At 36.7% G+C, this 23,743-nt stretch overlaps 3 protein-coding genes across 4 annotated transcripts; 1 reads left to right on the top strand and 2 right to left on the bottom strand.

Annotated features, from left to right (window-relative positions):
* Positions 1-247: 247 nt before the first annotated feature.
* Positions 248-11,011, bottom strand: LOC306846738 (death domain-associated protein 6-like). 2 transcript variants are annotated; one of them, XM_079380322.1, is made up of 12 exons: positions 10,957-11,011; positions 10,303-10,373; positions 9,839-10,131; positions 7,504-7,872; positions 6,509-6,640; positions 6,166-6,282; positions 4,663-4,894; positions 4,307-4,476; positions 3,225-3,387; positions 2,647-3,127; positions 1,900-2,023; positions 248-684 (listed from the first exon to the last, which is right to left on the bottom strand). In XM_079380322.1, the coding sequence occupies exons 3-12, from the start codon at positions 10,058-10,060 to the stop codon at positions 625-627; spliced, it is 2,070 nt and encodes a 689-aa protein (XP_079236448.1). In that variant the 5' UTR covers positions 10,061-10,131; positions 10,303-10,373; positions 10,957-11,011; the 3' UTR covers positions 248-624. The 2 variants fall into 2 exon arrangements, with proteins under 2 accessions (XP_079236448.1, XP_079236447.1); XM_079380321.1 differs by having other exon boundaries at positions 9,839-10,084; positions 10,957-11,005.
* Positions 11,012-15,164: 4,153 nt separating this feature from the next.
* On the top strand, positions 15,165-17,851 carry LOC306847464 (BOLA class I histocompatibility antigen, alpha chain BL3-7-like; the record flags this gene model as incomplete). Its single annotated transcript, XM_079381409.1, has 5 exons — positions 15,165-15,213; positions 15,745-15,991; positions 16,309-16,330; positions 16,884-17,163; positions 17,588-17,851. 5 exons carry the CDS (start codon positions 15,165-15,167, stop codon positions 17,746-17,748), a joined length of 759 nt encoding a protein of 252 aa, XP_079237535.1. The 3' UTR covers positions 17,749-17,851.
* A 118-nt stretch (positions 17,852-17,969) lies between these two features.
* Positions 17,970-23,007, bottom strand: LOC306847424 (tapasin-like). Its single transcript, XM_079381374.1, has 8 exons — positions 22,810-23,007; positions 22,545-22,739; positions 21,018-21,266; positions 20,157-20,516; positions 19,741-20,064; positions 19,465-19,566; positions 19,218-19,246; positions 17,970-19,095 (listed from the first exon to the last, which is right to left on the bottom strand). The coding sequence occupies exons 1-8, from the start codon at positions 22,868-22,870 to the stop codon at positions 19,084-19,086; spliced, it is 1,332 nt and encodes a 443-aa protein (XP_079237500.1). The 5' UTR covers positions 22,871-23,007; the 3' UTR covers positions 17,970-19,083.
* Between the last annotated feature and the right edge of the window lie 736 nt (positions 23,008-23,743).

The raw sequence follows: 23,743 nt of genomic DNA, 5'->3' as shown, positions 1-23,743 counted from the left end.
ACTCTCAAGTCCTTTTAAATCCAAATACTGATATTTTTCTGTATTGCACACACACAAAAAAGGTGAAATTAATGCTTGAATTTTTATTTTTGGGTGAACTATTTCATTTAGATGTAATCTGAAAACAAAGCTTCCAATGTTTGTAAATTGGAGCATGTAAAGTAGCTCATAACTTAATTCATAAATTAATTCTGCTGAAAAACTCCACAGTGCACTATACAAAGTTATCAACATGTAAGTCAAACACTACACAAAATGGAAGCATTTATTGGGTTGAGGAGAGAAAGTTCACTTCCCCTTATGACTCTTGGCACAAAAGAGGATTGCATCCAAACCCTCAAACTAAAACCATAAATACACAAGATAAACCCTTGGAGTAGGAATGTTTAGAGGCAAGTCCCATTTACAATATACCAAAATACCTCTAAAAAGCCTGAATGAATAATGGCATGCCATTTTCCCTTGTATAAAAAGTAGACCGTGGCATTGTGTACCAGTGGTTCAAAACCTGACTGAACCAGTCCAAAATAAAATAAAGATTTTTGTTCTCTGTTCATACTGGCAGGCACTAACGGAGCAGGACGCTGACTGAGATGCCAGCTCAGTACCCTGTGATGGCAGAACTCAATCTGAATCAGACAGAACGATCACTTCCTCTGGGTCACACTGAGTCGCCACGTTCACCTGTGAACACATGAATGACAGGAGTTAGCACTTTGTTTAGTGGGCCAATAATGCTGTATGGCAGGGGTGTCAAACTCAGTTCCTGCAGAGTTTAGTTCCAACCCTGCTCCAACACACAAACCATGTAGTTTTCAAATAAGCCTGAAGGACTTGATTAGCTGGATCAGGTGTGTTCACAGTAACTAAAACTATTTAAAAACACATTAATTGACACCAAATTAAAAAACAACTATAATACTTTGAGTAAATATTTCAGCAACATTTCTCATTTTTGTTTTAAAGTTGAAGTGCTAAAATGACAAACTGAAAATAACTATTAAAATGAAACTGACATAAAACAACAACTAATAAAACCAACAAATCACAAAAATTAACTAAAATTAAAATGAAAAAAAAAAAATCTTACTAAATTCTATTATTAATAAATACTATGATAGCAAAAAAAAAAAAAAAAAACACAGCGGCAAATTTATTAAGATGGCTGAGAGGGCTGTAATGGAATAGTTATGCTAACATTTGTATTATTAATAAATATAATTCTAATATTTTCAATATTGAAAATCATTTAATTTATTATCATATATTTATGCATTTTATTATATTTTCAGTACAAATTTTCAAGTCTTGCTGTGTTTCTGATATATGAAGCTGAAATGAAATTCATAAAGCTGATACAAACCAGTGAAACTTGATCCCTAAACTGAATCACAGCAATATTCCTCTAGTTGTTGTTTAAAAAAAAAAAAGAAGATTTTAGGACAAAAGCAATAAGAGTGTACTTTTCTCTATGTCTGTTTCTTGTTTTTGCTTGTTTCATCTACCTCCATAATTTCAGCAAGTTTCCATGACAACATTTCACATTTGTGAAAAGCTGAAGTATTAAAACTTAAACTGAAAATAACTATAAAAATAAAATATACATATTTAAAAATAAATAAAAACAATTCAAATGCAAGCTAAAATTAAAATAAAAACAAACTCAAAAATATTAATAAATAATATAGTACTGTATTAATGAAAATGAAGTGATTTTACTGCAGTGACTGAGAAAGTTGCAATGGAATAAAGTCATGCTAAAATATTTGAGCTGTTAAAATCAGCCTTTTTGCTACAGGAGTGCTGTAATAATAACAACAAGCAAAACAATTCAGCAGAGATTCCAATGCATTTACTGCAGTTTTAATGCAAGCTAAAAGCAAACTGACACACAGTCACCTTATTTTTCTTAGGCGGTGGAGTGGCTCGTGAGCTTCTGACCCTGACCCGAGTCGAACTCCTCGTCCTGGTTAAATCTTTGTCCTCAGGACAGCAGATCACACCCATATCCAGAGGAATATCACTGAGAAAAACAGAAAGAGAAACACAACTGCATGATGCAAGCTCTGACACTTACGTCGTTCCAAACCTGTATGGATGTCTTCCTCCAGAAGAACACCAAAGAAAATCTTGACATCTGTCCTAGCACAAATCAGCACAGCAGCCAAAGATATTCTTGACATGTTTACGAAATCTTGACAATGGGTAATTCATGAAAAAATTCATTTGTTGAAGTTAATTTTCAAAAACAGATCAATATTCATCGATTAATATTCAAGATATCTAGATACAAAATTATTAAAGGTGAAAAATGTATTTTTTGTTAAACTACCTACACTGGCTGAATGAGAATGCAAATTTGCTCTCTGACAGCAGGTGGCGCTTAGGGAACAGCAGCAATAGTGTTTCCTTGGTTGCTTATAAACACTTCTTTAACGTGAATTATAAGGAAGCAAGATGAAAAGTCATTTTTATACATTCATATAAACCCCACCCCAAATGTATTGTGATTTGTTTAACATCTCAACTGACTTGAATTCATTGCATATTTTTTATTGATTTTCAACCGGCTTGGGGAGCATCGTTACATAAGTTATTAATTACACAGCTTCCCATGGAAAGTCTGTATGATTTATTCAGGTTTACCTGTCCTGTGTGCAATTCCCATTGTAGGCAGCAGATTGGTTCTCAGTGGATGATCGTTTCCTCTTCTTGTAGTTGCCCATCTCGTCGATCAGCAAAGGGCTTGTTTGAGGTAGTGGACTGCAGTTGGCTGATCTCATAGGGGTTGACGGTGTGTCCTGATTGGTGGAGACAGTTTCAGTGCAGGTAGTGGTGCTTTTAATGTGATTTGAGGAAATAAGTTCTGTCTCGTCATCGTCGGTAGGCATAGGTTCCAAAGTCTCTATGAACGGAGGGCTTTGTTTCGCCAGTCTGCCGTTTGTGTTTGTTTCCACAGATCCGGTCTCATGTGTGCTGCTGTCTGGAGACCGCTGGTCTTCGTCACCTTGATCCTCCTCTGTGTCCTGAATGGATGATTTGATTGACAGAGGAGAGTTCTCATCCATCGGCTGATCATTGTCACTGTTGTTTAACTGCTCTTCTTCGGCATCCTCTTCATCATTATCTGAAACGCATCAGCAAAGGAGAAATGGGTTTTTCCTGACAGGAAAGGGAAAAGCTACATAAAGGACAGAGATGAAGATGATTTATGCACTTCTTACCTGGACCAACTTGTTCTTGACTGGCTTGGATCTCATCTTCAATGTCAGGATCAGAGGAATCTTCCTCTTCTTCATCTTCCTCCTCCTCTTCTTCCTCCTCCTCTTTTTCTTCTGGTTCCTCCCTCTCTTTTTCTTTGCTGTCATTCTGTTGCCCATTAAGTGCCTGTAAATGTGAAGGAAGAACAAACAGATTCAAGACTGCTCATGATTTCAAGGAGATTCTGGCTTCATTTTGGACAATGCAGAAATAGGAATAAATTGTAAATATTTGATTTATATTTTAAGTCATTATGTAATATTACAACAGCGTTATTTACATCAATTAATTATAATTATTTTAAAACATTATTTAATGTATTCATTAAAATAGAATATAATATTTGTAATTTTTGTTTATATCTTACTAGTGCTGGGCAACGATTAATTGCGATTAATCGCATACAAAATAAACATTTTTGTTTATATAATACATGTGTGTGTATTGTTTGTATTTATATTTATGTACGTATATATAAAGACACAGCATTTATTTTGAAAATATTTACATGCATTTACATATATATATTTACATTATAAATATTTAATATATAAACAACATATTTTACTTAAATACACACACATGCATGTATATATATATATATATATATATATATATATATATATATATATATATATATATATATATATATATATATATATATATATATATATAATAAATATACACAGTACACACATATATATTATGTGCACAAAAACTTTTATTTTGGATGCGATTAATTGTAATTAATTGTTGCCCAGCTTACATATAAATTATACATATAAATTATATCTTTCATCAGTATCTTTGCATCAAAAAACAAGGTTTTTATTTTATTATCTTTAATTTTGATTACTGTAAAATATAATCATAATTATTTTCAATTTTATTTTTTGTATGCATGTATTTGAAAACATTTGAAGTATTTTACATTTTAGATTGATTCTATAACTGAATACATTTCAGATTCTACTGGAGAAAAACCAAATTCTGAAATGAATTATTGAACAACAACAAAATATAAGAATATATTTTGTTCTTTTACCTCTTTTTTCTGTCGGTCTCTCTCTTGTCTCTTTCTTGTTTCCTCGACATCTATGTCTTCCTGTTTATTAGCGTATTTGGTGATCACCTCCTCCAGGCTGCTGAGAGCCATGTCTCTGTTTGAGCGGAGTTTGCGATTTAGTGCTGGATCAGTGAGTGCAGGATCTAACGCTGAAGGAAACACAGGAAATTCACCTCGCATGCTGAACTTACAATCACTAAACATAACTGGAGTCCATTCATGCTTACATCTATCCAGAACTGTACAGAAATCGTTGGCGAGTGTAAAACATAAGACTAATACAATAAGACGATTATGTTCTCTAGCTGAATTAGAGAGTAACTGAATTGAATTACTAGGTTTGAAGGAGTCGGTGAGGTGGGAGCCGAAGTTGTAGACCATGTCAAGATGCCGTCTCTCCTGCAGTTTGTTGCCCGTCTCTCTGAAGGCTTCTTGAGCAATTTGTGTCATCTGTTTGCGGGTGAGTATGAGTTTGTAGCGTTCGTTGGCACGCTGAACCACCTTCAGGATATCGGTGTAGTCTGGTGGATTGTGAAGAGCTTCTGGACTGTTAATGTAGCATTCAATCTACAAATCAGAGAAAACGGTAAAGATGAAAAGGAAAGCAAAGAAAAATGATATTCATATTCATTATTTTCTTAATATTTGCCCCCTAGATTTCATTCAATGAGCAATTTTTATTCTTTATGAGGGTGTATTTTTCATTTAACCAATTTTTAAAAATCAGATTAATTTTAAGAAAACATCAGATGTCAAAAATAAGCTCTGGTGATTTCTGATGCTATTTAATTTTAAAGTTATAGTTCACCCAAAAATGAAAGTTCTGTTATTAATTACTCACCCTGATGTCGTTCCAAACCCATAAGACCTTTGTTCATCTTTGGAACACAAATTAAGATATTTTTGAAGAAATCCGAGAGTTTTCTGACCATCCATGTTGAACCGTTGAAGTCGTTACTTTTGTTTTGTTTGTGCACAATAAGTATTCTCGTAGCTTCATAAAATTAAGGTTGAACCACTGATGTCACATGGACAATTTTAACGATTTCCTTACTCCACTGATGTCACATGGACAATTTTAACGATTTCCTTACTACCTTTCTGGGTCTTGAACGTTGTATTTGCATTGCTGTCTATGGAGGGTCAGAGAGCTCTCGGATTTCATAAAAAAAAATCTTAATTTGAGTTCTGAAGATAAACAAAGTCTTACGGGGTTAGGGTGAGTAATTAATGACAGAATTTTTGGGTGAACTATCCCTTTACAATTAATTGCTGATCAAAGCTTCACAGAATGGTTCTTCAACCAAACATCATCTAATGTATCTACCAAACGTTTCAATCATGTGATCACTGACCACTGAACAAATCAAACAAACTGATAAATCAAATCACTCAATCTCTGGTCCAATGCAAGAATGAAGAATCAAAGAAAAACTTTGGAATGTTGGAATATTCTTTATCACTTCAAAGCATCATCAGCTGAGCTCAAGGGATGTGCTCTTATGCTGTTGGAGCTCGGTTATTTAAAAAATTCATAAGAAACGTTAATAATGCGAGATGCCTAGCCTGATGACAGACTGTGAGAGATATAAAGGGGGAGGAGAACTTATACTTGTGTCAAGTTTTTCGATAAATAACACCCCACTTATAGCACCTCTGAAAGCATCCTCACTCCTCACGGAGCAATTACAGAATCGATATGTCCTTCAAGACGGCTAACTGTTATTATCATAGGCTTGAGGACAGAGGAGTGGGGAAAATTAGGAAGCATTATTTTGAGTAATGAGAATCTACAGAACTAATCTTGAGGAAAGTGAGTTCAGTAGCAAAAGAAGCACCTTTTTGTTGATCTCAGGGTAGCGTGTTCCACTGTAGGGAATCTTCTGCTCGATCACTCGACCCGTCAGAGTGTTGCAGCCCTTCAGCTCACAGAGTTTGTCATAGATCTTCATCATCTGAGACCACAAAAACAACATCCGAACAAGATCTTATAACAGCCAATAAAATCTCATGACTTCAAAGTCAGTTGATTGTATCAAATGGTTTGATTTAATATAATAACATATCGTAACATCCAGAAATTTGTCCATATAGGACTATTTATAGAAAAAAAAAAAAGGTACAAAGACTTTTCCGGAACTTTCCATTTAATTGAACCAAATAAGGAATAGAGAGACTTACCTTGCGTTTGAGCTTGTGCTCCTGAATATAACTGGAATCCTCCTTCTCCAGATCATCTACACTCAACTCCCGCTCCTGCAGTCGCCGGATCTCCTCATTATACACCTTCAACAGGTTTTCCAGGTATGCTATCTGAAACAGAACACGAGACACATACACAAATTACAATGCACATGAATGGGCTGCACAATATATTGCATGCGATTTTCATGCGCATCTCGTCAGTAAAGCCGGTTCTGTGATTAGTAATAAATCTCCATCACCTGTTTTCAAATGGAGCGGCATTTAATACACAGAGCCGTAGTTCACTGACAAGCTACGCAAGATCACGTTCAATATCGCAGGCGATTCATCTGCAATTCTGAGTGCGATTTGTGTAGCTTGTCGGTGAACTACTTCAAGCCAAAATCTCTCAGCGCATTTCAATGTCCACAAGTATAAAGCGCAACAGTAGCATTTCAATAAATAATTTCCATTCATTTTATATATAATAAAATCTTTAACATCAACAAATAAACCTTTTGGTGTATAACTAGAAAAAATAGATATTTTTAAGTATTGTTAAATTCTGTAGAAACCTACTTATACACTGTAAACATTTATTTTTTTACAGGTGTTTTAAATTTTGCACTTTCCGTTATTTTATGATTCATGGAAATGTCTGTAAAATTAGAGGATAATATCCTGGCAGAACACTGCCAGTTAATTGTCCGTGGTTTATTTATTTTTTAATATATACAATGTATACTGGCAGTTCATACAATAAAACACTTATGGCCAAAAGTCATTGCTTTCAAATAGGAATATCCCACACCGCACTTTAAATGAAACACAGCATCCAAACTCTTTACTGAATTTTTTTTAAAAATCCCAATGGATGCCCTACTAATAATTTCCATCCCTATCTTTTGAAATTCAACAGTGTTAATATAGAAATCCAAGAACACTATCAAATCAACCTACTCAACATTAGTTATGATGGATTGCTCTAATACCTGTCTCCTTGAAGCCCTTTTTGTTTTCTTAGTTTCCTCATCGCCCTCTTGCTTTTCCGCCTCTTCTTTAACCTGTACCTCCTCTTTTAAACTTGTCCCATTGCTCTTTTGCTCAGGTTTTGTCTGGGAGGGGACAGATTGTATGGAGGTCCTCTTCCGAGCTGTGTGCTGTTTAAGAACGGTGCAGAGTTCATTAATGTAGACAAAGGTTTTGCCAGTGTTGGCCTGGGCTCGTGTGAGGCAGCGGCCCAGAGTATTACGAAATTCCACCGACGACAGGAAGGTCGGCAGGGCCTTAGAGTATCTGCTCTGGAGGTAGGTCACAACCTCGGGATGGTCTTGAGAGTACTTGGAGCAATGTTCCACAAACTGGACGAGCAGAATAAAGGGACAGCATTGGGTTAGATTCAAGTGGGAAAAGAGGAGGAAAAATACAACATACTTTTAATATGATAACAGAAAAAAACATGGTTTCTGCCGGTTTTATGGTAAATTTAAGACCAAGACCAAGTAAAGAAATTCAGGGAATAAATTGATTGGAACAAAATGCATTAATATGGTCTCTTAATGTAAATATCTTGTACTACAATGCTTTGAAAATACAAATTTCCTTTAGATTTCTCTTACTTTTTAATTCATTTCACAAAACAAAAGTATGTATACAACTTAAAGCTTGAATAGCTCTGCTCCCAACCACTATACTATGGAAATCACTTTTACTGTATCTTATGACCGCACTCAAAAAAAGTAATGTTCTTCATCAGTATTTCCAGTGCAAATGTCTAAAGATTCTTAAATCAAGATACATTTACTTGAGAAGCAAAACCCATCACCATCGACATGAAAGAACACACACCCATCACCATCGACATGACACCTGTGGAGCGAGTAAACAGCTTCAAATTCCTCGGTGTTCACATCACTGAGGATCTCACATGGTCCGCTCACACAGATGCAGTGCTGAAGAAGACACACCAACGCCTCTTCTTCCTGAGACGGCTGAGGAAGTTTGGAATGAGCCCCAGCATCCTCAGAACATTCTACACCTGCACTGTGGAGAGCATCCTGACCGGCTGCATCACCGCCTGGTTTGGAAACAGCACTGCTGGCAACTGCAAAGCTCTGCAAAGGGTCGTGCGAACTGCCCGTCACATTGTTGGAGGTGAGCTTCCCTCCCTCCAGGACATCTACACCAGGCGGTGTATAAAGAAAGCCCGGAGGATCATCAATGACTCCAGCCACCCTTCCCACAGACTGCTCTCTCTGCTGCCCTCAGGAAGACGTCTCCGCAGCATCCGATCCCGCACTAGCCGACTGAGGGATAGCTTTTTTCCTCAGGCTATCAGGCTAATGAACAATCAAAACTAATACACCCTACAGCACACTCCCACTTTACAATATACCACGCACTGCACTTTAATTCCAATACAGTTCAAACTGGACTACCAGTACACTACTGCACTAATACAACAATCTTTTTGCCAGCACTGGATACCATCCAATGCACATCCATGACATTTGCACATCCGGTTTATATATAATCTGCTGCATCTTCGCATATTACTGTGTGTATATAACGTAGAATGTGTACTACATACTGTGTATAATGTGTATCGGTAACTGTATGTCTGTCTAATAGTACACTGTGTGTACTGCGTATACGTATGTGTATATTACACATTGTCATCTGTATAAGTCTGTACGTATGTATGGTAATGTCTATATGTAAATTGTTTCTGCACTGTCTGGAGCACGCTCTCAAGAATTTCACTCACGAAGGCACATGTGCTGTGGTGATGTGACAATAAAAGTGATTTGATTTGATTTGAAAACTACATAAGAAAAAAAGCCTTGTTTTCTGAAAAAGTCATTAAAATTAAGTGTTTATGATTAAAATAAGAACAAATATCTTCCAATGGGCTTAGAAAAATCAACTTCATTCAAAGGGAAAACAAGTTTTTTCCCCATTGACATATTTGTTCTTGTTTCAAGCATAAACATTAATTTTTTTTTTTAATTTCTCATATCTTCCCGTTGCATCTCACATATACACATCTTAATCTAAGGATGTTTAGATTGGAAAACAGACTCAGTTTTTGCACTGCATGCAACATTTATTCCAATGATGACTTTATGAACTTAAGACTTTCTGCTCCAATTTAAGACTTTGTCAGGCCTTTATTTGTAAAAGTGTGAGTTAATACATTTTAGGACATGCAGAAATCCTAAGAAACCTTATCAGACAACATGACATTTTTAAACTGTTGTCCTGTTTGCTATTTTTGTAGTATGTAGTCAGTATATTCTGCAACGTAAATATTGTTAACAAACATACCTCTGCAAACAGTTTTTCATTCTCCGCCTGCAGGACATGAACATCCTTCTTCGCAGAGGCGAACGGAGACTGTGAGATGTGTGTTGGAGGCGGCAGCTGATTCTTCACGGGTGTTTTTGACTGGCAGTTTGTAGCGTGAGAATAGGACGTCGATGCAGATGTGGAAGCTTCTTCATCGTCATCGTCAAGTATCACAATGCTGTCCATCACTGCTCCGGCCATCCGGAAGGGAGGAGAGAGGATTTGCTGAGGAGTAATGAATGTGGAGGAGTCAGGCTCAATTACACCAAAACCTGAAAACATACCAGTTACTCCTTATGATTTCACTCCATACTGATGTCATAACCCAGCCATATTTCAGTTTTATTTAAAATCGCAATGCATATTGCATTTTGATCTGTCAACATCTACACAGTATGCATTAATGCATCTAATATTTATTTGTTCAGCTTTTCTGTACATACTTGAGCACTGAGCATCGAATCGGTCAAGAGACAGTCAAAGTCCAAACTGAGATGCCAAAATCCGTATGTACCTAGAGAAAAATATATTAATTAGTGAAATACTTCTGCATGCAAGAGATATTGTGTTGATAAATGTATTAATAAGGCCAAATAATTTAAATATTCGTAAATACGTTGGTGTGTCATAGAAACTTAAAGCAAAATGCTCTTTAAAAAAAGTTTTGGATGGTCACCAGTGTAATAAAAAAGAAACAAAAGACAGACTATATATAATGAGTAATGATTTTTACAATAATAACAGTAATTACTGGTATTTTGGCGGTAACTATATTTACCATGGTACCTTTTTTACTTAATTCCATAGCAACCAGATGTAATGGATGACTAAGGCCAACGATATCTCAACGTTATAATAATAATTTAATATTATATGACATTAATATAATATTTTATGTTAGACTGGAGAGACTGTGGCTCTTTAATTCGGTCAAACAGTACAGCTTCCGTTTTCTGTTAAAAGCCTTAGACCCTCGAACATGAATTGTAACTACATATGTCATAATCCTCACAATCTTTACAAACGAATCATAAAATCATTTTCATAAAACCTCGTTACCGATCAATCGATAAAAAAGACAATCAGAAACAACTTACGCGCTCGGATCCTGAAACTCAGCGCTGGATCTTTGTACAGCTCAACATGAGACGCGCTGATTCGCTGGCGACCAGTAATCTGATCGCTCATTGGCTGAGCGCGAGTACGTGTTTCTTCTGCGATCTGATTAGGACGCAGTGCATTTGGATGCTTATCAGCGCCGCGCAGGGAACAGGAGACGCGACCCTTTAACAGAGACTCAGCTCACATTTCTTAAGTTTACAGTCAAATGATGTGGCAGCAAACTAAATTGTACTTAATGTTGTCAGATGTGCATCTTGTGTTTTGTGTCTCCAGAAACAAAACCGATATTCATCAGGTTCCCAATTTGTGTTTCAGGCTAAACTTGTTTCACAAATTCAACTAAATGTTTATCTGAAGCCTGATATCATTCTGGGGACCCCATGAGTCAAAGGCAAGACAACAGGCTGGGAAGATCCTTATTAGATTTCAAAAACAGGCCTTTTTGGAGCATCTGGAGTTTATATCTCACATCAGTATGGTATATTTTTAAAATGTGTTGTGATATTTTATTCAAAAATATGAGGTATGGCTATAACCATAATCAATATACTGATCAATATGGTGATTGTTTCAATGATTGCTTCAACATTGGATGTCTTAATATAGGCTGTGAGTCTTAGGTGTCCCCTAATGGACAAGTATGGCACTTTCTATTGGGCAGCACCACTGAACTAGACTGAACCAGTGTTAATTTTGGCAGGCATTTTTGATTTAGTCTTAGTCTTTATCTTGAGACGAAAAAGCTTAATAGTCTTAGTCACATTTTAGTCATTTGAGTCTTTCATAGTTTTAGTCGACGAAAAGTCATTGCATTTTTGTCAACTTTTAGTCATTACTTTTAGTCAAACTGCAGTTACCAACATTTATTTTGGTAGCTATTTTATATGTAGTATTCAAACAAAAATAGTCATCAATTCTTCTCTCTTTAGACCAAATCAATTAAGCTTAGTTATGAGAAATTTGAATCAAGGATTGAATTTGGAAAAACTGGTATTTTTCAGATACAGTAGTAATTTTATTAGTAGTAATTTTAATTGTCACATACATAATCATACAGAGTATAACCAGCAGTGAAATGTAGGTATTATAGAAAAGATACAGCTTGACATGAGGAGAGGGGGGAGAAAAAAAATAATTCACAGACTATATTCTTATGAGAGTACAGTGTGAGAACAGAAAAAACACCCCAGCAACAAAAAGCACATAGTAACAGGGGAGACACACGACTTGCAACGGGGGATGGGGCGTCGGGGGGGGGGGGGGTAATCCAGTTCCGACAAGCAGCCATCCGGTCCTGCAGCCATTCTCGGCGCCGGTCAGACCCGGTCAGACCCATATCAGAATGGCGGTACAAAGCGGCTAAGGCGTTGGATGGGGGTTTGGGAGGTGAGTGCGTATCTGTATGTGTGTGTGTATGTATGTGTGGCCTGGGAAGTTGGCAGACTGGCATTCGAATCAAGTTGCCTCAGTCCGCAGATTGTGAAAGCGACACAGCAGGTTGCCATGGAGACAGCCTTGATCGGGACCCCAACCGAGTCAACAACAGCAGGTGTCTGGAAGGGGGGAGGAACGCAAGAGAGTCTAACTGCAGTGCTCTTCCCGGGAAAATTTTCCAGCTTCGACCTTGTCCGAGGTTGCGCTGGTTAGGAGAGCCAAAGAAGATAAGATTGTTTGGTCTTGGGGCGAGTAGCCGCATTCCAATTTCACAGCTACTCTCTTAGTCCATTTCTGGTCTCCAAATCATCAATTTTCCTTTAACCGTGAGCTTCTCCGTGATGGTATCCATATTGCGGTTAATAGTCTCAGACAGTGCTGACCGTTCTGCCCACTACTTCATGACGGGCAGCCTTGAGGCTTTGGACAGCTGTTCACCGTCTCCTGAATTCTAAAAATAACAGAGCAAAGCCTAATCCAATCAGCAGAAAACCCGTTATCGTGGTTCCGAATAGGTAGATGTCTTCAATGTCCTCCACGGAAAGAGCTGCCAGACACACGACCTGCGTCCATCGTGTAGCCAGCTGCGAACGTTCCGCCAGGGCAGTCAGGTTCCCCGATCCCAGGCTTCTCATCGAGAAGATGGTGTCAATTTCGTTGAGAGACCAGTTGATCAAATCCATATTTTTCAGTTTGGAGTGCAGTGCAGAAAGAGTCTCTCAAGTGAGACGACACGAGACGAAGAGGCAAGCAGGGAAGGATAGGGAAGGGAGGGAGAGAAAAAATGCGACCGCCTTCGCTGAGAGCCAAAAGAGAAACCAGTAGGTTTACTTAACAAGTATACATTTATTTAACATCTTTTGTAGGTTAACATTTATGACAGATAATTAGGAATGCTGTCCATTTAAGACGGAAGGTATGTATGTAATAGCCTACTGACATACATTCAGTTTTCACCCACCTGTTTAAGCTCACTTAAACCATAACGGACTGTATTTCCGTGAGATGCTCTACATGAGAGACATTTGGACTGCTGTGTGTGTATGTGAGCACTGAGAACTGATCGCGCGCTGTATGAGAACTGAAGAAGTGGAGTGTGCGCGAGAGAGAGCACTTCTATCAGCGCGATTCCGCCTATCGCACCTTCACTGACTTTAAGTTAATCGACAATGAATTGTGACTCCCGGGAAAAACGGGACGTCTGGTCACCCACTCCCTAACCCTTCAGGTGCTGATGCCATTGTTTCAGATCGCTAGTTCGCGTTTTGGTAGCCTATCCGTCCACTTCGGCTGCCATGCAAACGCACCTTATCCAATGACAGAGACGCACATTTTGAAAGACAAGACAGTTAACTTAGCCTATAGGATGTATTTTGAATGTCCGGTAGTCCTCAAATAACATTTTAGTCCCGTCTCGTCTTGTTAACGAAGATGTGGCATAAATTTCGTCATAGTTTTTATCATCAGATATTAGTTTTAGCTCGTGAACGTCTCGTCTTAGTCACAGAAAAAAGGTTCGTTGACGAATATTTTTCGTCGTCGTCGTCGACGAAATTAACACTGGACTGAACTAGAGTAAACTTTGGGTGATTTCCAGAGTATGACAATGTGTGTGACCTCCTTACTGGCAGCTGAATAAAAGTGGCTGATCTGGCCAAATTCCACCATTAAATAATTGGCCAGGTGGGCTGATAATAAATTGTGGCAAACCAGATTATTAAAATTAAAAACCAGATCTACCAATTATGGTAGGAAAGAAAGATATTAAATGGATTCGTGGACAGACAGAGAATCAGAAGCGGTGGCCGTCATCTTATAAAGTCGCATCTGAAACTCAGCTTCTTGAGCTTTATTGACAAATTTGGGAAGACCATTGTTTGTTCCACAACACATACAGTTTATTTTTGTTATGTAGAATAGCCTGGAGACAGTAATGAAATCAGGAATCTATAGGTCTCGTTTCGGCTTCAGACCTCTATGATAAATGCTGTATGTTTCGCTTCAGGAACTTTATGATACGCACCAGTCAAGTGGTCCAATGTTATTAAGCTTGTTATTAAGCTGCTTTCTTGATATATGTTTTTAATAGATTTTCTTACTAAAGATTTTATTTATTTTATTTTATTTTTTATTGACCAGTTGTTAGCATTCCACCATTAAGAGAAGCCGGAAAGTTTGGTAAATAATTGTGGCAGGCAAATAGGGATTTTCTTTTTTATTATTTATTTATTAATAAAAATTGGCAAACGCTCAACTCCTCTGCGCTCATTGGTCATATAAGTTAATGAATTCTTCAACATGACCTAATGGTTTCAGAAATTCTGCCTACTGATGATTGATGAAATCCTCTCATTAGCAAGTTGTGTGAAGGAAAAAAATAAACATGGAACTTCATACACAAATAAAATTACTGATTAAAGAATTTTCCATTTTGCATTTTAATCCCATTTTTGGAATTTCCTGTTTGATTGATTGATTTTATTCCATCCTTCGCTAATTTCATTCTTCATATTTATTCACTGCAACATGTGAATCTGTATTTACTGTATTTTTTATAATCATTTTCCATTTATACTTATATGTCAAAGGTGCAATGACTTCATTTTGTGTTCACTTTCATCTGTTCAGTCTAAGAAAACCTCAGTGATTGGTGATGTTCCCCTTGTCCTAAAAATCTATTGGCTAGACTGTTCAACCTTGAGACGAGGTACATTTTCATTTGCAACTACTTTTCAGTCAAAGTCCAATCATGTGGTCTGTAGTTCTTCTGCTGCTTGAAGTTACTCTCGCCTGTGCTGGTGAGTAAATGGTTTGAAGTTGACTGTGTTTAAGCGAACTTGGATGTTTTAAAATTATGCAGTAGTAGATGCAGAGTCCAATAATTATATTTAATAGGCCAAGATACATTTAAAATGTAATGTTTTGGAATTGACTTTAAAAGTCTCAAATGTAGGAGTTTTTATAACAGGGTCAGTTTCATTTGTAATATTTATTTGGTTTTGAATATTTGGCTGATATCATTGTGGACTTGTTTATTCAATATTTAATACTCTAATGTGGCCAGAGATTGCTGCAGATATTTTGTTGTTGGAAAAAAGGGAAAATTAACTCACCCTCATGTCAATCCAAACCTGTAGGACTTTCTTTCTTCCATGGAATACAGTTTTGTTGTTGTTTTCGCCATATAATAGAAGTCAGTGGGGTCCAGTTTTGTTTTGGAGCCTATTTTTATTTTATGAACAGTTTAAAAATATTTATATTAACTAAAATGTTTTTTTTTTTTTTTAGAAAATATAAAAATGGTTAAAGAAAAAGTTTTCTGTCAACAGGTACACATTATCTGAAATATTTCTTTACTGCTGTGTCTGGAGATATTGACTTCCCAGAGTTCACTATTGTTGGTCAGGTCGATGAGGAGCAGATGAGGAGTTACTTTGACAGCAACACAAAGAAAACTGTGCCAAAGACAGAGTGGATAAAACAGAAGGAAGGAGCAGATTACTGGGACACACAAACTCAGCTCACAGCTGGAACTCATCACGCGTTCAGAAACAACATCCAAGTCGCAAAAGATCGGTTCAACCATTCAACAGGTATCATAAATATACACAAAATACAATCACAGAATACTCTTACACTTGGCCCCAAAAAGTAGGAAAAGTCAGGAAAAGGAAAAAGAAAAGTCATTAAATTCTATGAGATAATAAAATATCAAGAGACATCTGCAATGAAACTGGATACTAGACCTGTTTTTTTTTTTTTTCAAAACAAACTTAACCTTTAAGCAAATGGGTGGTGTTTGTAACCCATCCTTAAGGTGTAAAAGTGTCCAAAACCCCTCTAAGATCACTTGTCTTTTTCATGCAATATACAAACATAATCTCTGTTCTCAGGTGTGCACACATTCCAGCTGATGTACGGCTGTGAGTGGCATGATTAGACTGGAGCAACAAATGGGTTTCGTCAGGAAGGTTATGAAGGTACTTTCTGTCTCTGGATTTGAAAGAGATGAGATGAATTTCACCAGTGCAGCAAGGATTCAGCACCCAGAACAAGTGGAATAATAACAGAGCTTATCTTGAGGGTAGAAAACATTACTTCAGCATTGAACAAATACGTGGAGTACAGCAACAGCAGCCTGGAGAAAATGGGTACATCTATTTTTATCCAGGAGTCATCATGTGCATGTTTTCCTAAAGCAATATTGTACTCCAGAGGTTGTGTTAAAAATCATATATTATTTACACATTCTGTTACATTAGACCTTTGTTATTTGAAGCTTTGTCAGTCATAAGGTCTTTGTGGAAAATAATAATGGATGTTTCTTAATAGAGCACCAGTCATCCACCCATAATATTTATTTTTAATATTATTTATTAAATATTACATAAAAGAAAACAGAACTCATGAATTCTTGTTTGGTGACTAAGTACTAATTTAAATATGGCATCATTGTATTAACTCTCAGTCTCTCCTGCAGAAGTCTTCCTCCTCTTCAGTCTCGTGTCATGCTACAGGTTTTTACCCCAGTGGAGTAACAATCTCCTGGATGAGAAATGGACTAGACAATTGTATAAATGTGGATCTTGGTGAACTTCTTCCCAATGAGGACGGGACTTTTCAGAAGATAAGCACCATCAGAGTTACACCTGATGAGTGGAAGAAGAACCAGTTCAGCTGTGTGGTGGAGCACCGGGGCAAAACCATCAGAGAGATCCTGACAGAGAAAGAGATCAGAACAAACAGGGGTGAGAGAAATCAAATAAGTGAACTATGAATACAATAAAATATGTGGAGTTTTTATTATTATTGAAAACAGTCCATTAATTCTGTAACATAAATAAAAAGGGTAAAATTGGATTATTTTTTTCAAACAAAGAATCTGTGTGGTCCCAAAATTTGCAGTCTCAGCACACATAAGTTTGTAAGAAAAAAATATTTGTATTTTGGGGCAGGATACTGTAATTCCTTGATTGACCTGCAGAGGGAACAATCCAAAAACAAATAATAAACAAACACTAAATAATTATCACCTGGCCGTTACATTATTTGTTTTGCTCATGTAAACTCTGTAATGTATGTTTAGACCTATGTTGTTCTTATTAAAATTAATTTATTGTTGAAGTTATTAAATGTTGTTATTATTATTATATACAAATGTATTGGTGATAGCCCAGGCACAGTCTGTGAGTAATCTGATGTCTTCCTCTGATCAAACAGGAGATTCTGTTCATGTTGGGATCATTGTTTTTGCTGTGGTTCTGTTGATTGTCACTGGTGCTGCTGGATATATGGTGTATCTGAAGAAAAGAGGTGAGGACGGACAGCTATGACAGCTTACTCTTGCTTACACTACTGCACATAAAACACAGGACTTGAGATTTCTGGGATGGGAACAGATGAATAAACAAGGTTTTTAAAAAAATTACAATTTCTATTCATTCGTTCATGGACATATGTGCATTTTGAGATGCACAAAGCTGGAAATTGTATATATTTCAAATGTATATATTTCTCTTCAGCGACAAAGGAGGAAACAAGAATGCCAATGATTAATTTGAAGGATTTAAGTTTTATTTGTTTTGCACTGCTTTGCATTACTGACCCTGGACCCAAAATCCTTAGAAATCTGATTTGTGTATGTTGATTCAGAGATACTAAATCACACTTTTGACTTAAAACCAGTTAGTGTAGATGTTACCACATGACAAAAAAACATTTTCACAAAACATTGGTTATTTCATTGCATTGGCATATGTTGCTTGGTTTGTCAAATCCATTATACTAAATTACAAGATGTTATTTTGAATGTAAATAAATATTATGTTTTGACCTTCCACATGCTATTAGATATTAGCTATTGTAGATTTTAAAAAAAATGCACTTTGTCGCACACACCAGAGCGAAATATCAAAAAGCAACCTTTTAATAAAATACCTATATTTTGCTGTTTGTGAAATATCACCCTTTGTTTGCTTTTTTTCTTCTTTACTCTTATCTTTCTGTCTTATCAAACCTGGGATATATCCTCCGTTTCCTTTCTGACATACATGTTTATATACAGTATTCAAGTTTGGACCATAGTTGCACAATAATACAGGAGTCGTACTTGACGTTTGTGCTTACAGAAAATGCAATTCAAATACTACAAAGAATGCAGCAACATAGTCTTTAGTTTGAGAAAATGACGTAATAAAATGGTGAGTTTGAATGGGAGATTAGATGTGTGACACATCCTCTGTATTTTGTCTGTTTAAAACACAAAGTTAAAAATGAATAAACCTGCTGCCTGATTCCTCCTCCAGGGACTTAAAGAGTTAAGAGACAGAAAGGCAGGTAACATCCTAATGATTTAACAAACAGGTCATTACTTCTTTGAATCTCCACACTAACTAGTATAACTGTAAATAACTGAGTTTACATCAATCAAGTTCTGTTTATCAAAGCTCAGTCAGCAGTATTTAAAATACAATCAAATTTACATTACAATTTTTTCCAGCATTTTCTACAACTGACATTGAAAATGTTTAAATTAAAAAAATTAAAACTTGCACTGCAAAACTAACCCAAACTCATGTACCGCAGACTAAAAATCTTCAGCAAAGACAGAAACACCACACATTCACTGCACTCTATTCAGCCTTTAAAAATCCCCTCCAGGTCCAGATTTACTTGTCCTTCTACAGAAGAGACAAAGATATACAATAAGCAAACAGACAGTTGTACATGAAAGCTAAAGATTAATAAAATTTAAAAGTTTTGAGAGTGTTTTTTGCAGTTTAGCAAAAACGATGTTATTTACCTTATCCTTTACATCTGTGTCACTGGAGTCTATATGGAAAAGAAAAAAAAAAAAAATCATAAATAAAACTTCATTAACATTACTGGATGTTTTATATATTCAAGGGCATACTATATCACAAACACAACTTTAGTCTATATATATTGCAATACAGTAGTTTTTTTTACTATAGAACAAATCATTCTAAAGCAGTGATACTAGAAAAAAAAAAATCAAAGATTGTAGTGATCAAACTGAACTGACTTACCAGAAGAGCTGAATGTCCAGAAAAGAAACTTTATCATGCCATAAAGAACAAGTGCAACAGCGACCATCGCCATCGAGTCCTCAATAGAAGGAGCACTGACACCTGATATCAACAAAACATCACATCAAGACTAGCAGAACAATCTGACTGTCATAAATACTCTTTTGGAAATGCTAACAGAACATGAAATGAAATTTGTACAAAAACGTTTTGGTTGACTCACAAAGACATTAGTTGCCACCTTTCATGTTACAGTCTATGACCGTGTAAACTCACCGATCACATTGAGTGCAGCAGCAGCTCGTCGTGTTCCTCCCTCATGTTTGGCCACACAGGTGACGTCTCCACCTCGACCGAGTCCCAGCTTCCCCGAGTCCAGCTCCAGACGGCTGCTCTGACTGAAGGTGCCATCAGACGCCTGTCTGTGACCCGTTACACTGCCCTGACCCAGAGAGCGGGACGTCCCGTCTGCCCCGCTGAACTCCCAGCTCAGATCCAGAGTGTGAGGAGCAAAACCAGATGCCTCACACTGAACCAGCAGCACCTGCCCAGGAACCAGCAGAGGAAGAGGAGACGGGTAGATGGACAGAGATGGAGGCTCTGAAAGAAAACAGGCAGTGAAGGTTACTAATAGTTAAACTAGGTGGCTACTGCATCATATGCATAATAATTAAATTATACAATCATCTCACCAATTATCTCCAGGTCCACAGCTACCTGAGCAAGCAGGTGAGGAAGATAGACGGTGCAGATGTAAGTTCCTGAGTGTCTCACTTGAGATTCTTCCAGAATCAGTGATGCATTTCCTGTCTCATAGAGGCCTGTGATGTCGATATCGGCTCCGGTCTCTGATGTCTCTGCAAACCGATCGTTCTTGCCGTCGTAAGCGAGGATCAGCCGTCCTTCACCCCTGAACTGATAACGCCACTCGATAGAGAATCCAGAGCCGTGAACCGGAGAAGATGGATCGACCCAGAACCCACAGTCCAACAGAACCGGTTCTCCCAGTCTAGAGCGGACCACAGGAGTCTTACTGGACACACTCAGAATCACTTCAAGAAAGAGAGAAAAGAGTGCGATTAATTGAGCAAAGAAAAGTGTTTAACCCTCATTAAATCAGAAGTGTTCAACAGAGTTTAGTCCTTACTTTAATGACTCAAATTATAAAATACATGGATTGCAAAATCATATTGGTATGCAAATAAATCTTAAAATTACAAATAAAATATATAATCACATATTATAACTATATAACTACGTAGAATACTACTACCACTAATAATAATTATAACATTATATGCAATTATTAAAATTTTTACATAACCCATTGAGCCGTTATAAAGTATATAACATTACATGCGGTTATGCAATATAATAAGACAATTCTTATGCAATACATAAGAAACCTGTGCTCTAACTTTTGGCTCTTTACAAACAATTATTATAATTTATTATACTATATATTATGCAAATATATAATATATATCATTATATGCAGTTATATGTAGGCTATTTATTATTTCTGCAATATATGAGAAATTTGGGCTCTTTACCTTGTGGCTCTTTAGAAGCTGAAGGTGCTCTCATGATATTGGACAGCGTCAGCTGCTCGTCAAGCCCTTGTGCTGCCACTGAGAACCAATCAGCTTGCAGGTAGACTGGACTTTGGGCGGAGTCAGTGAGAGCAGACACCCATCTGACCATAGAGGCATGAGGCATGAAAGGGTTAATCTCACACTTAGGTTTGTTCACAGAGCCTTTGAGTGGATTCAGAGCAGCACTGCAGAACGTACCAGCAGGATCTGGAGGAGAACAAGCCATTAAAGTCTAAATATCGCCTAATACTTTGAAAGACATTGTACTATCTTCTGTGGATGTAGTTTCGCATCTGGGTGGTGTAGTAAATGTATTTAAATACAGTATTTTTATATTGGTATATTTTATATTGGTCTATACGGTATAAACTAGGCCTATATTATAAGACTATACCATAAGCGTTACAGAAAACATTATTACAGTATTTATTTAAAAAAAAAAAAAAAAAAAGTCACCACAAGTTAAACCACAACATTATGCAAATCCTCTTTGACTTAAGGATGGTGTTTGTGACATATAGGCCTGGTTTCACAGACAGGGCTAAACCAGGATTAGGACATAGTTCAATTAGGACATTTAAGTAATTTTTATAAACATGCTTAGAAAAAAACTGGTGTGGAGTTGTTTTGAGACAAAATAAATAACGGAGTGTATGTTTACACTAAGTGCAAATAGCCAGCCTTGTTGGCAAAGACTATTTACACAAACTCCGCCCACTTACGTGTGATTGGGTTAGTCAACATTAAAAAAAAAAGACCCTAATTCAGCATCAGTTTCAGTGACGTAAATTGTTAGGCGCATATTTTTTGACCCGGTCGACCCGAGTTCAAAACTGCCTTTTGCCAAACTTTTTTTTCCCTTTTCAAATCTCATGTCGCATCAGAAAGCATAATTAATTTTCAATAAAAATGAAGGAAATAATCAAAAAGTTGACAATAAAAGTATTGGGTAGTGTTAGGGTGGGTGTAGGGAGGGCCTTATTGTCCCAATAATGTGGCATCCATTTAATAATTTGAATTAAAACTATCCTTTACACTCAATAAGTTATTATTGCGTACTGTTTTATAATGTACTACAATACTGAGGTGCAGATAATTGCCACTATTTGCAATAAGTAGTATAAATAACAGAAAATCCTGCTGTTTTAACAGTGTAAATAAAATCTATAGCTATTTGCACTTATATGCTATTTAGTGATATGCTATTTACATTTTAGTGTAAATAGCATATCACTAAAAAATACAGCTATTTTCACTTAGTGTAAATAGAATCCATTGCTAAAAAATATTCTATTTGCACTTAGTGTAAATATTTTAGATCAGTCAGTGCAAGTTTATTTCAGTTGAATCAGCTCAGACTTACATTTTAGTCTAGGACTAGATTTAAGCCTTGTCTGTGAAACTGGGGGTTTATTACATACAGATTACAGTTCGCAAATCAACACAAATATCTTTGTTTAAATCCCATGCTGCACTGTCACTGACCAGTCACATAGTAAATCCTGGATGAACTGATGTCTGCAGGAGGATGAAGTTCAGATATGCTCTCTCCACTGAAGGCTTCAGTTCTGATGAACATGAGAGATTTCTCTTGACTCATCGGTGCTGAGAAACCCCCTCCATGACCCGGTTTCTCCTGGACAAACCAGCACTCCAGAACCGGACATCCAGAACCGGAAGCTGCAAATTAAGAGACATGAGAATAGCGTTCAGTGCTCGCACACATATTTTAAAGATTACCAAATCTTACCGCTGCAAAACAATGTAAATGCGATGAAAGATATCTTGTATATGGTCGAAATCTCAGACATCGTTGCTCTGTTTATTAAAACGATGACTGTGTGTGGATGTTCTGTTCGGGGTGTTTAAGATCCGTCGGGTTTTCCCCGAAACATTGGCGCAGCTTCATTTTACTTTCGGTTTCACCGAGTATCTACCGCGCATGCGCATTGGCTGCTGTTTATATTGCGCCAATATGTAAGACGATTAAAGTAAACCTAATCTATGTAACAAATTATTAATGCGACATCATCGAATGGTCTTGTGACTTAAACACTAAACGAACTAAAATAAATATATTTCTCTAAAACACGCACATTTTAGTCGTTCTCTAGCTATTAGTCTCCACTAGGTGGCGCTCTAAGCCAACAGTTTTCCAAAAGTGTCATATTATACTGTTTATAAGTGTTTGCCATGATATCACGTGATTTCTCGTAACAGAGTGCATTTGAGGACACAGGGAAATACCTATCTTCTTTTGTTGTGTGGTAACAACAGATAGCCAAACCTGTAGCCTGTGTAGTTTTATTCATGTTTATCTGTATCTATATCATTTCCAGTGTTTTTCTTTTTCTCCAGGTGGTGAAATTTGTGTAGCTTGAATAACTTGATCACAAGTTGATGGACTTGTACAAAACTTTATAAAAAAGTGCCATTTAGTTAATGACACACTGGAGTTAGTTTGTTGCTCTTAGCAAAATGTCGTGCCTTGTTTAAAATGAGTTTGAGTTCTTTATGTTCAGTATTTATAATTCTGCATAAATGCAGCAATTTTTCAGTTGTATGCTCATCAAGCAGAATTAACTTTCTGTCTTCCATGATGATGGTACAGAATTGCATTTATACAGAAATGCAGGTAGATCTTGGTCAGCTGTAAATCAGGTGTATTTGTAATTCTAATGAAC

The sequence above is a fragment of the Barbus barbus genome (assembly GCF_936440315.1).
Source record: "Barbus barbus genome assembly, chromosome: 27".
NCBI lineage: Eukaryota > Metazoa > Chordata > Actinopteri > Cypriniformes > Cyprinidae > Barbus > Barbus barbus.
Note: the sequence above shows the minus strand (reverse complement) of the source record. Positions and strands in the feature narration are given on the sequence as shown.